This window comes from Salvelinus sp. IW2-2015, linkage group LG27 (genome assembly GCF_002910315.2).
Source record: "Salvelinus sp. IW2-2015 linkage group LG27, ASM291031v2, whole genome shotgun sequence".
NCBI lineage: Eukaryota > Metazoa > Chordata > Actinopteri > Salmoniformes > Salmonidae > Salvelinus > Salvelinus sp. IW2-2015.
In genome coordinates, this window is record NC_036867.1 from 5,897,907 (window position 1) to 5,910,735 (window position 12,829).

Consider the following 12,829-nt stretch of genomic DNA (forward strand, 5'->3'; position numbering starts at 1 on the left):
GCGTCTTGTAGTCATAGCCGTCACTCACACAATCGCTATGTTCCCCCTGTGACGCTGCCACTGTTAAACAGTAGAGCTCTTTGACATTTGAGGTAGGCCGGGATATGGCGAAGACACTGTGATTTCATTGGTCAGTTCATTACAACACAGTGATTTCATTGGTCACTTCATTAGGACACTGTGATTTCATTGGTCACATTGCTAAGCACTTTGCCAATCCTGTCGGTGCTACTTAACAGTAATGTTTAAGCGGCATGTTACATCCAAGCTGTCTGCCCTGAGCCAACAGCGGAACATTAAAACCATTCAGAAAGATCAAAGAGGCGATCAAAGAAATGTTGTACAGAAAATGTAGACCTGGAGCCATTGCCTTTGAGGCACAGACAGCTAGTTCCTTAGCATATGTATCCCTCATTCCCATGCCTTACCTTAAAATAGTATGTGATCCATTTGGAAAACTTATTGAAATGCGTTCACAAAGTATTACTCACAGTGGCAAGAAAAAGTATGTGAACCCTTTGGAATTATCTGGATTTCTGCATGAATTGGTCATAAAATTAGATCTGATCTTCATCTAACAGACAAACACAGTGTGCCTAAACTAATAACGCACAAATTATTGTATTTCTGTCTATATTGAATACATAATTTAAACATTCACAGCGTAGGTTGGAAAAAGTATGTGAACCCCTAGGCTAATGACTTCTCCAAATGCTAAATGGAGTCAGGAGTCAGCTAACCTGGAGTACAATCATTGAGACGAGATTGGAGATGTTGGTTAGAGCTGCCCTGCCCTATAAAAAACACTCACAAAATGTTTGTTTGCTATTCACAAGAAGCATTGCCTGATGTGAACCATGCCTCGAACAAAAGAGATCTCAGAAGACCCAAGATTAAGAATTGTTGACTTGCATAAATCTGGAAAGGTTTACAAAAGTATCTCTAAAAGCCTTGATGTTCATCAGTCCACTTTAAGACAAATTGTCGATAAATGGAGAAAGTTCAGCACTGTTGCTACTCTCCCTAGKAGTGGCCGTCCTGCAAAGATGACTGCAAGAGCACAGCGCAGAATGCTCATTGAGGTTAAGAAGAATCTTAGAGTGTCAGCTAAAGACTTAAAGAAATCTCTGGAACATGCTAAAATCTCTGTTGACGAGTCTACGATACATAAAACACAAAACAAGAATGRTGTTCATGGGAGGACACCACGGAAGAAGCCACTGCTGTCTAAAAAAACATTGCTGCACATCTGAAGTTCGCAAAAGAGCATCTGGATGTTCCATAGCGCTACTGGCAAAATATTCTGTGGACAAATTAAACTAAAGTTGAGTTGTGGAAGGAAGGAAGGAACACACAACAACATCAAAACCTCATCCCAACTGCAACGTATGGTGAAGGGAGCATCATGGTTTGGACCTGCTTTGCTGCCTCAGGGCCTCGACGGAAAAATGAATTCCCAAGTTTATCAAGACATTTTGCAGGAGAATGTAAGGCTATCTGTCCTCCAATTGAAGCTCAACAGAAGTTGGGTGATGCAACAGGACAACGACCCAAAACACAGAAGTAAATCAACAACAGAATGGCTTCAACAGAAGAAATATGCCTTCTGGAGTGGCCCAGTCAGAGTCCTAACCTCAACCCGATTGAGATGCTGTGGCATGACGTCAAGAGAGTGGTTCACAACAGACATCCCAAGAATATTGCTGAACTGAAACAGTTTTGTTAAGAAGAATGGTCCAAAATTTCTCCTGACCATTGTGCAAGTCTGAWCCGCAACTACAGAAAACATTTAGTTGAGGTTATTGCTGCCAAAGTAGGGTCAACCAGTTATTAAAACCAAGGGTTCACAAACTTTTCCCACCCTGCACTGTGAATGTTTACACAGTGTGTTCAATAAAGACATGAAAAAGTATAATTGTTTGTGTGTTATTAGTTTAAGCAGACTGTGTTTGTCTATTGTTGTGACTTAGATCAGATCAAATTGTATGACTAATTATGCAGAAGTCCAGGTAATTCCAAAGGGTTCACATACTTTTTCTTGCCACTGTATATGCAAGAGGCCATATTTAGACACAGATTCACAATATGAATAAATGCTGATCACAACCAAGACGCGGTGTTGACTTAGCAAGAGGGAGGGGGAGCGGTAGAGAGAATGAGAAGGAAAGAGTGAGAGAGCTGCTGAGCTGTATTGGGTTGTGCTGCTGTACCTTGTCAGCTCCTGGAGTTGGGGTCACTGCTAGCTGGGGTTCTGGGGCTTTTCTCACCGCCTCAGCGAAGGACACACCTGATTCAGCAACAAGTCCTGGCAAACAAAAAGTGGATTCAGTTTACCAAAAAACATCAAATACCACCGTGTAAAAAGTTAGTCAAATGGCAACCAATCGTTGAAAAGGGGTACATCACAATACAATGTGTATCACCTAGGTAAAAACACCTATGGCAAAGAATTGCTGAAAATGGGTACATAATAGATACTGTATTTATCCGTTGGGTATTAAACATGTAATACTAATGTGGCAAAGAAGGGGGTCGAGTGATAAATGGCAGATATGTGAGAGCAGAACTAATAAACAGGCTCTGGCCTCTCACTAAAATGGCCACCCCGATCAGAACTACAGATCACAAAATGGCCGACTGCCAAAACTACAATTCCCAGAAGCAAGGGGAATGCTCAGAAGGTGGGGCCGACCCACAGATAAGGGGTCAAGACAAACCAGGAAGAGAGAGAGAGGAGGGGCTGGAAGGATCTGTGAACCATAGAGAAAGAGACGATATATATCATCTGGATTTACCGTGTATGAGCTAGACTGTTTGGACTTACCTGTTGGCGTTTGGACCTGGACCTACCGAGAACCCGATTTGTGTACCGAACCCTGCTATCCCTTAACCTCACCTGCGGCCTGCGTGGACCAGGACAGAGAAACAAACACACAGGTACTGTCCCGTTCGAAAGTCCTCTCATTCTTCGGGTGATTTTGGTGACAGTTTCCCGCTTAATTTGTGACAAATTCTCCTTATCTTGAAGAGGTTTGTCACACGTGGTGGAGAATGCGGGCATATGGACTAACCATACCGCTGGTTAGGTAGAGGAAAAAAAATGTTGAGTTAGCACTCCAAAGGGGAGTCAGGCTTTTTTTTGTGGCTTTGTTTGGTTAGGACAGATTGCTCGGGGAAATTGGTTAGGACAGATTGCTCGGGGAAAATGAGTATGGAGGGAGCCATACAGGTTACAAGCGGTGGCCGCCCAACAAGAGGCAACTAGAGCTCAACAAATAGCTCACCAGGATGCAATGCGAATGTATCAGGACACATTACAGGTCCAGCACCACACCAACCAGCTGCTCAGAGAGGAGCAAGAGAGAAACACCTGGGAGTTTAGAGAAGGCCAAAAGGGAATAGCGGACCAAATTGGGGCTCAGTTACCAGCTGCAAATACCCAAAGGCGGGACGGCCCAAAACCAGGATCCAACCCTGCAGCAAGCCAGAGCAGATGTGCAGGTCATAGATGGCACTCCCATAAATGATGGGACGATGCCTAATAGTTTTCCCCACTTCATCATGAAAAAGGGTTTGGTGTACAGAGTGTCAAAAATAGGGGTTGATGTGGTGGAACAGTTGTTGGTCCCAACCCGGTACCAGAGGACAGTACTGGATCTAGCTCWTGGGCACATTCTGGGTGGATAACTTGGTATCGATAAAACCTGAGACCGGATTGTAAGGAGGTTTTACTGGCCAGGAATTCAGGCTGAAGTGGCTTGGCATTGTGGAGAGTGCCCGGAGTGCCAGTTACCAGCTCCCCGACCAGCTGTTAGAAGCCCGCTAGCGCCTTTCCCAATAATCGAAATGCCATTTGAGAGGATAGCAATGGATATAGTGGGCCCACTACCCAAATCCGCCAGAAGGCACCAATACATTCTGGTCATTCTAGATTATGCCACTCACTACCCAGAAGCCATTCCCCTTCGGACGATGGCTTCCAAAAATATTGCCATGGAATTAGTGCTCCTGTTCACCAGGGTAGGGGTTCCAAAGGAGATCCTTACTGACCAGGGAACCCACTTTATGTCCTGCCTTATGGCGGACCTTTGTAAATTGTGGCAGGTGAAACAGTTGAGGACACCGGTTTACCATCCTCAGACGGACAGGCTAGTTGAGAGATTCAACTGCACCCTGTAGTCAATGCTCAGGAAGGTAATCGATAAGGATGGGAAAAACTAGGATTGCATGTTGACGTATCTGATGTTTGCCATTAAGAGAGGTTCCCCAAGCCTTGCTGGGGTTTTCCCACTTTGAGCTGGTATATGGGAGGCACCCCCAGGGAATCTTAGACATCGCCCGGGAAACCTGGGAGCACCAATCCACCCCGTATACTAGTGTTATAGAGCATGTCACGGCAATGCAAGACCGGATAGCCACAGTCATGCCAATCGTCAGAGAGCACATGCGACAAGCACAAGAGACAAACTTGGTCGCAAATGGGTCTTCCAAATGGACAATGACCTCAAGCATACTTCCAAAGTTGTGGCAAAATGGACAACAAAGTCAAGGTATTGGAGTGGCCATACCAAAGCCCTGACCTCAATCCTATAGAAAATTTGTGGGCAGAACTGAAAAAGCGTGTGCGAGCAAGGAGGCCTACAAACCTGACTCAGTTACACCAGCTCTGTCAGGATGAATGGGCCAAAATTCACACAACTTTTTGTTGGAAGCTTGTGGAAGGCTGAAATGTTTGACCCAAGTTAAACAATTTAAAGGTAATGCTACCAAATACTAATTGAGTGTATGTAAACTTAAATGTATTTGGCTAAGGTGTATGTAAACTTCTGACTTCAACTGTATATACAGGGAATTATAAGTGAAATAATCTGCCTGTAAACAATTGTTGAAAAAATGACTTGTGTCATGCACAAAGTAGATGACCTAACTGACTTGCCAAAACTATAGTTTGTTAACAAGAAATTTGTGGAGTGGTTGAAAAACAAGTTTTAATGATTCCAACCATTATAGTGTATGTAAACTTCCGATTTCAACTGTATGTACAGTACCAGTCAAAGGTTTGGACACACCTACTCATTCAAGGGTTTTTCTTTATTTCTAAATGTTYTACATTGTAGAATAATAGTGAAGACATCAACTATGAAATAACACATATGGAATCATGTAGTAACCAAAAAAGTGTAAACAAATCAAAATATTTTATATTTGAGATTCTTAAAAGTAGCCACCCTTTTCCTTAACAGCTTTGCACACTCTTGGCATTCTCCCAACCAGCTTCATGAGGTAGTCACCTGGAATGCATTTCAATTAACAGGTGTCCCTTGTTAATTTGTGGAATATCTTTCCTTAATACGTTTGAGCCAATCAGTTGTGTTGTGACAAAGTAGGGGTGGTATACAGAAGATAGCCCTATTTGGTAAAAGACCAAGTCCATATTATGGCAAGAACAGCTCAAAAAAGCAAAGAGAAATGACAGTCCATCATTACTTTAAGACATGAAGGTCAGTCAATCTGGAAAATGTCAAGAACTTTGAAAGTGCAGTCGCAAAAACCATCATGCGCTATGATGAGCCTGGCTCTCATGAGGACCGCCACAGGAAAGGAAGTCCCAGAGTTACCTCTACTGCAGAGGATAAGTTCATTAGAGTTACCAGCCTCCGAAATTGCAGCCCAAATAAATGTTCCACAGAGTTCAAGTAACAGACACATCTCAACATCAACTGTTCAGAGGAGACTGTGTGAATCAGGCCTTCATGGTCAAATTGCTGCAAAGAAACCACTACTAAAAGGAYACCAATAAGAAGAAGAGACTTGTTTGGGCCAAGAAACAAACACGAGCAATGGACATTAGACCATTTGAGATTTTTGGTTACAACCGCCATGTCTTTGTGACGCAGAGAAGATTTACGGAAGATCTCTGCATGTGTGGTTCCCACCGTGAAGCTTGTAGAAGGAGGTGTGATGGTGTGGGAGTGCTTTGCTGGTGACACTGTCTGTGATTTATTTAGAATTCAAAGCACACTTCACCAGCATGGCTACCACAGCATTCTGCAGTGATATGCCATCCCATCTGGTTTGCACTTAGTCCCACTATCATTTGTTTTTCAACAGGACAATGACCCAACACGCCCCCATGCTGTGTACGGGCTATTTGACCAAGAAAGAGAGTGATGGAGTGCTGCATCAAATTACCTGGCCTCAACAATCACCCGACCTCAACCCAATTGAGGTGGTTTTGGATGTGTTGGACCGCAGAGTGAAGGAAAAGCAGCCAACAAGTGCTCTGCGTATGTGGGAACTCTGTTTTGGTTACTACATGATTCCATATGTGTTATTTCATAGTTTTGATGTCTTCACTATTATTCTACAATGTAGAAAATAGTAAAAATAAAGTAAAACCCTTGAATGAGTAGGTGTGTCCAAGCTTTTGACTGGTACTGTATGTATGTATACATGTATGCATACATGTATGTATATTGTGTGTGCTTGTTTGTGTGTGTGTGTAATCGTATGTATGGAAACATTTATTCTAGGAGGTGGGATATATTGCATCCACATCCGAAAAATGAGAATTACATTTCAAGTGCCAAAGTAAAAACAGATAGTGTCACACCCGGATCAATTTCACCTGTCCTCGTTATTCTCTCCACCCCCTCCAGGTGTCGCTTGTTTTCCCCATTGTATTTATCCCTGTGTTTCCTTTCTCTCTGTGCCAGTTTGTCTTGTATGTTAGTCAAGTCATCCAGCGTGTTTTTCCCATACTCCTTTTGCTATTCTCTTTTTGATAGTCCTCCTGGTTTTGACCCCTGCCTGACTCTAGACTTCTTTCCCGCCTGCCTGATCATCCTGCCTGGCCTGACCTTGATTCTGCCTGCCCTTCGGTACCTTTTAAACTCTGAACTGGTTTTGACYCTTTTGCCTGTCCACAACAAGTCTCTTGCTAATCCCTATTGGATTAATAAATATTGTAAGACTCCAACCATCTGCATCTGGTTCTCGCCTTGTGTCATGATAGATAGCTTCGTATAAATGCTAAAACATCAATAGGGAATCATCAAGGAAAAGGTTAGGTCGCTTCAACCACATGTAATTTTATTAATATTTGTTGCCTATATTTAACGAGGCAAGTCAACTAAGAACAAATTCTTATTTACAATGATGGCCTACCAAGAGGCAAAAGGCCTCCTGCSGTGACAGGGGCTTTTTATTWAAAAAATAAATGTTAAACCAAAAACAGATCACGACACGAGACACACTACATAAAGAGAGACCTAAGACGACAACACAGCATGGTAGCAACACAACATGACAACAACACGGTAGTGACACTACATGTCAGCAGCACAATATGGTAGCAGCACAAACATTGTTAGGCACAGACAACAGCACAAAGGGCAAGAAGGTAGAGACAACAATACATCAGGCGAAGCAGCCACAACTGTCAGTAAGAGTGTCCATGATTGAGTCTTTGAATGTAGAGATGGAGATAAAACTGTCCAGTTTTAGTGCTTTGTGCAGCTCGTTCTAGTCGCTAGGAGCCGCGAACTGAAAAGAGAAGCGACCCAGGGATGTGTGTGCTTTGGGGACCTTTAACAGAATGTGACTGGCAGAACAGGTGTATGTAGAGGATGAGGGCTGCAATAGGTATCTCAGACAGGGAGGAGTGAGGCCTAAGAGGGTCTTATAAATAAACATCAACCAGTGGGTCTTGCGCCGAGTATACAGAGATGACCAGTTTACAGAGGAGTATAGAGTGCAGTGATGTGTCCTATAAGGAGCATTGGTGGCAAATCTAATAGCAGAATGGTAAAGAACATCTAGCTCTTCGAGAGCACCCTTACCTGCCGATCTATAAATTACGTCTCCTTAATCTAGCATGGGTAGGATGGTCATCTGAATCAGGGTTTGTTTGGCAGCTGGGGTGAAAGAGAAGAGATTATGTTGGAGGAAACCAAGTCTAGATTTAACTTTAGCCTGCAGCTTGKATATGTGCTGAGAGAAATACAGTGTACTAGTTATACTCCCAAGTACTTGTATAAGGTGACTGACTACCTCAAGCTCTAAACCCTCAGAGGTAGTAATCACAACGGTGGGGAGAGGGGGGCATTCTTCTTACCGAACCACATGACCTTTATTTTGTAGGGCAGAGAAAGATTGTTGGACACTAAGAAAGCTTTGTTGTACAGAGTTTAACACAAGCTTGTAATATGATTGCAAGCTCAGTGTTTCTGAAGAACACTGTGTGAAGAGAAGCTGTATAGTGTTTAAGCTCAGTGTTTCTGAAGAACATTGTGAAGAGAAGCTGTAAAGTGTTTCTGAAGGACACTGAAGAGAAGCTGTAAAGTGTTTAAGCTCAGTGTTTCTGAAGGACACTGAAGAGAAGCTGTAAAGTGTTTAAGCTCAGTGTTTCTGAAGGACGCTGTATGAAGAAGCGTTAGTGTTTTTTGTTTGTTGTTTTTTAACCTTTATTTAACTAGGCAAGTCAGTTAAGAACAAATTCTTATTTACAATGACGGTCTACCCCGGCCAAACCCTAACCCGGACGACGCTGGGCCAATTGTGCGCTGCCCTTTGGGATTCCCAATCACGGACGATTGTGATACAGCATGGAATCGAACCAGGGTCTGTAGTGATGCCTCTAGCACTAAGATGCAGTGCCTTAGACCGCTGCGCCACTCGGGAGCCCAAGCTCAGTGTTTAAGCTCAGTGTTTCTGAAGGATACTGTTTGAAGAGAAGCTGTATAGTTAGTGTTTAAGTTCAGTGTTTCTGAAGGACACTGTGAAGAGAAGAAGCTCTATAGTTAGTGTTTAAGTTCAGTGAAGGTGTAAGGAAGAAAGGCTTCGGGTCTAAATTGGTCACGATGTCAGCGGTCGCTTGCGTAAGACATTACGGCACCGCTGACCTTTTCTGCAGCAGTCGAATAGCTTGTCTCTACGATATCTGTTGACTCTGAATGCTCTTGACATTTGACGCCAGGTTATTGGGTGCAGGGATATTGTTTTAACGTATCGGGGTCTAGGCTCTGTAGAACAATGCCACAATCACTGTGGCTTTCCAGACTCAATTTATTTTCGCTTCCATCATTGAAACTGACATTTTCAGCTCAGATCTGACAACGCAATCTCCAAATAATATGAAATATTATATGTCACTTATGAAAGTAAAAACACCAAATACGTAAGTCAAATATGTTGACGTTTGTAGTTAAGTAAGGAAGGCAAGATGGAAGTATTGCTGTGGTGTATTTTATGGGACATTGTATGCATCATACATATATAGCAATATTCTACATCAGTTAGTTTACATGATTCAACATGGATGGCTAAGTGGGTCAATGAAAATTGGGGAGAATGCTTCGTTAAGTCAATATTTATGTTGCAAGTCACATGACATTTATGCAAGAATTATGAAGGCCTGCTGTGCTTAAGTGCTACTTATCCAAGCCCCAGACCCAGTTCACTCATAGGCTGGTAATCAAAAATCCATGTATTTACTTAGCTGTACCTAGTGAGCCATGGCTGAGAAACTGTGGCACGACATCCAACATTTGACTCAAGCTAAAACACGGCATAGAACAATTCCTTTCCCCGCTCGATAGGCTTMATTTGTGTGAGTTTGTGTGTGTGCGCACGCATGCACTCGCATGTGTTTCTGCCAAAAAAGACAGAGTGCTTCATTTCAACCGTCCCGAAGACGAGGAGGCAATTGGTCTTGGCAGACTTATTGAATGAAGTCAGGTTCCATCCGGGCTACATTTTAGAGACGTATTTATTGGTTTGTTTCTAAGCCTCAGTCCCTGGCAAAGAATCTAAAATGAGGCCAAAAAGCCCGGGCCTGTCAACAACATACAGGAACTGTCTCCCCTGTCACCCTAAAACATGACAGAAATACTAATATTAATGAGATCACTCAGCATAGAAATTACACTGGAGAAGCACATTACCCCCCCCCAACCTGCTCGACCCAACCCTTCTCCCCCAGATTCAGCCCCCCCACCCCCGCCCTGCTTCCCGCCTCTGGAATATAATAAAAAATGACAAGCGATTCAAACTGAGCGCTGCATGTAATGAAAATGGACTTCGGTTGTCGTCGTAGGACCTAGAACAGGGTCTCTTTCTCTGTTCCCCCCCAGACCATGTATTGCGTCGCGCAGGGCCTGGTGTTTCCGAAGTGGGGGAGGGGAGGAGACACTTCATTCTTTATTGTTTAATTAACAGTGTAAAGAGATGAGCTCTCGTCAACATCATCTCCKCAGGCATTCTTTTTTATGAGCAACTTATGACAAGATCTAATGATTAGACTGGTGGTGAAGCAAAAGGCCTGATTAATCAAACACATGCCGTACATCTCTCAGGCTTTGTTATACTGTTTTGTCTCTCTGCCTCTAAGCTACTCATAAGTCATATCTTCCTCCCTCATTCATAATCTTTATATAGAGTATCGCTAATGAGGAGATTCAAGCCTTCAGTGCTGAATTGTTTCGTGTTTTGGCCATTGTAACACGAGCTAGATCTTTGAGCAGTGTTGTAATTGCCTCACACTGTGGATTGGTACATTGAAACCACACCTGGGTTCAGATGGTATTCACTTTCTTTTGTACTTTAGCTGCGCTTGATTAAGCTTGCCTGGCATGACCGATCCAATGGAATCATCTTAAAAGTGCAAACCCTGCCCATCCGACACTCTAGGCAGACTCAAAGACTCAATCAAAAACTCAAAGTAGAAAGAGGAGGAAGGGAAGCGCTTACTAAGGTACACAATAGTACATTTTGGTAGACAGAAGGTGCTCTTTGGTAGAAGGGGTGAATTGGTCATCAAAAAGAAAGGAGGACCAAGGCACTCTTCATATAATTAATTAAAATGCCTTTATTAGTATGGCATGTTCAACAGAAACAACGTTTTAAAAAATCCGACGCGTTTCGGCTGCATGGCCTTCGTCAGGGAGTACAACAAAAGAATACAATGTCCTCTTTTGAACAAAAAACTCAAAGTATTGGAAAAAACGAATAATAATACAACCCATCCAAGTCTGGTTGAAACATTATTAAATCGTCAATTATACTTAATGAAAACCTATGTGAATGCATGATTATACATGAACGTTCTGAGAAAAACACACTCACACAATGGAAGGGAAAACAACCAAGCGGATGCATTCCACTTGCGAGTTTTGACTTCCATTAAAAGGTATTCGAGGCGCATAAGCAGTGTTTATGGAAACCGGGAAAACATTGGTGAAAGGTGAGACCGCAAAACAAGTATGCATAATAAATAACAATTAAAGCCTAATTTAAGAGTGCTAATCTCTAAAAAAACATCAATTCAATACCATTTATTAAATGCTAAGACATTAAATTCCTCTTGCTGACAGTTAAATGCTGTGACCAACTGACAAAGKATTACTAAGTGTTGACTGTCCTTTCTCTTTCCTGCTGTACGTCAGATGATTCAGACTTGTTGTCTTTAATCTACGTTGAGTATTTGATTGAGCCTGCCTGGAGTGCCAGATGGGCGGGGTTTGAACTTTTGGGAATATTCCATTGGGTCCATTTCCTCAGGTGAGCTCAATCAAGCGCAGCTAGTATATTTGAAACAACAAATATTATTTGAACCCAGGTCTGCTACTGTACATACATTCGATTTTGGGGGAGGAAATACCATTTCATCTTTATGATAATGGGGCTTTGAGAGCCAATCGATCTCATTGATCAAACTTCCAGATTACAAAATTCATGCCCAAAAATCCCCATGAATCAGACTAATCAATTGATTATTATGACAAAACATGTCAGCTGCACAAACAGAATATCAATCCAAATATTCAATGAAATGCACACATTTGTCTTACTGTTTGAATGCAGCTTCTCTGATATAGCCCTGCCTAGTGTTTGAAATGCCAAAAATGTTTATTTTACACTTAGAAGCAAAGACTTCTTCAGATTATTTGATGCTGCAAAAAAATCTGCTCTTAGAATTATCAACCGCTTGATCTTTTCTGTCTGCCGGTTCCATGCTGGCTTGAGCCTTTGAAGTGTCAAAGTTCAAGAGAATTCACTGAGGAAAATGTTTTAATTTGTCTTAATTTAGTACACTTCCAGATGAACATGTGAGTGAATTACTGGACATCCTTTTAATGGCGAAACCAGCATAAACATATCCAACATGGGTGTCCTCTAAACTCCATCAGATGGAAGAATCGGCTGAACACAAAAGAATGCTAATATACCAAAGGAACAAAGTAGGCAGGAAATTATATTGAATAACAGCATGAGTCACTCTGTACATGTATCTCCATAAGGGTTCATATAGCAGCGTTCTTCAACTCCGGTCCTGGAGAGCTACTGCAAGCGCAGTCTTTTGTTCTAGCCCTGCAGTAACACCAGCTGAATCCGCTATTATGGTTCAGACCAAAGACCAAGATTAGTTGATGATTTAAAGCAGGGGTATTGGTGCTGGGCTGGAACAAAAACCTGCACACCCAGTATTGCAGCTCTCCGGGGCCAGCGTTGGAGAAACTCTGTTGTCTACGTCAGTCTTACTCACCCTGCAGGGCCCTGTAGCCACAGCCTAGACAGGCAGAGTTGGCCACGTCAATGGTGTACACGGGAGCATCGAACACGTCAGATAGCACCTGAGTATGGAGAGAAGAAGAATGGGACCGCATGTTATTGGAAATGTTACTGTCTGCAAATGTTGCATTGTATGAGTCACTGTCCGTAATATAGAAAGCAATGTCTAATGACACATACCTGAACTGATTTCTATGAAGAAAATACTGTTGATTGTATCTGTATTTACACAGGTTAGTGGTGGCTTAAATAAGATTTC

At 42.5% G+C, this 12,829-nt stretch overlaps 1 protein-coding gene across 2 annotated transcripts in view; it reads right to left on the minus strand.

The window, feature by feature from the left end:
* The window catches only part of xylb (xylulokinase homolog (H. influenzae)), a 67,420-nt gene that overhangs the window by 18,931 nt on the left and 35,660 nt on the right, over positions 1 to 12,829 (minus strand). For both annotated transcript variants that reach the window (XM_023972618.2, XM_023972619.2), the window contains 2 exons: positions 12,545 to 12,632; positions 2,211 to 2,305 (listed from right to left, as the gene is read on the minus strand). In XM_023972618.2, coding sequence (XP_023828386.1) covers positions 2,211 to 2,305; positions 12,545 to 12,632 — 183 coding nt within the window. The remainder of the gene's footprint in view (positions 1 to 2,210; positions 2,306 to 12,544; positions 12,633 to 12,829) is intronic.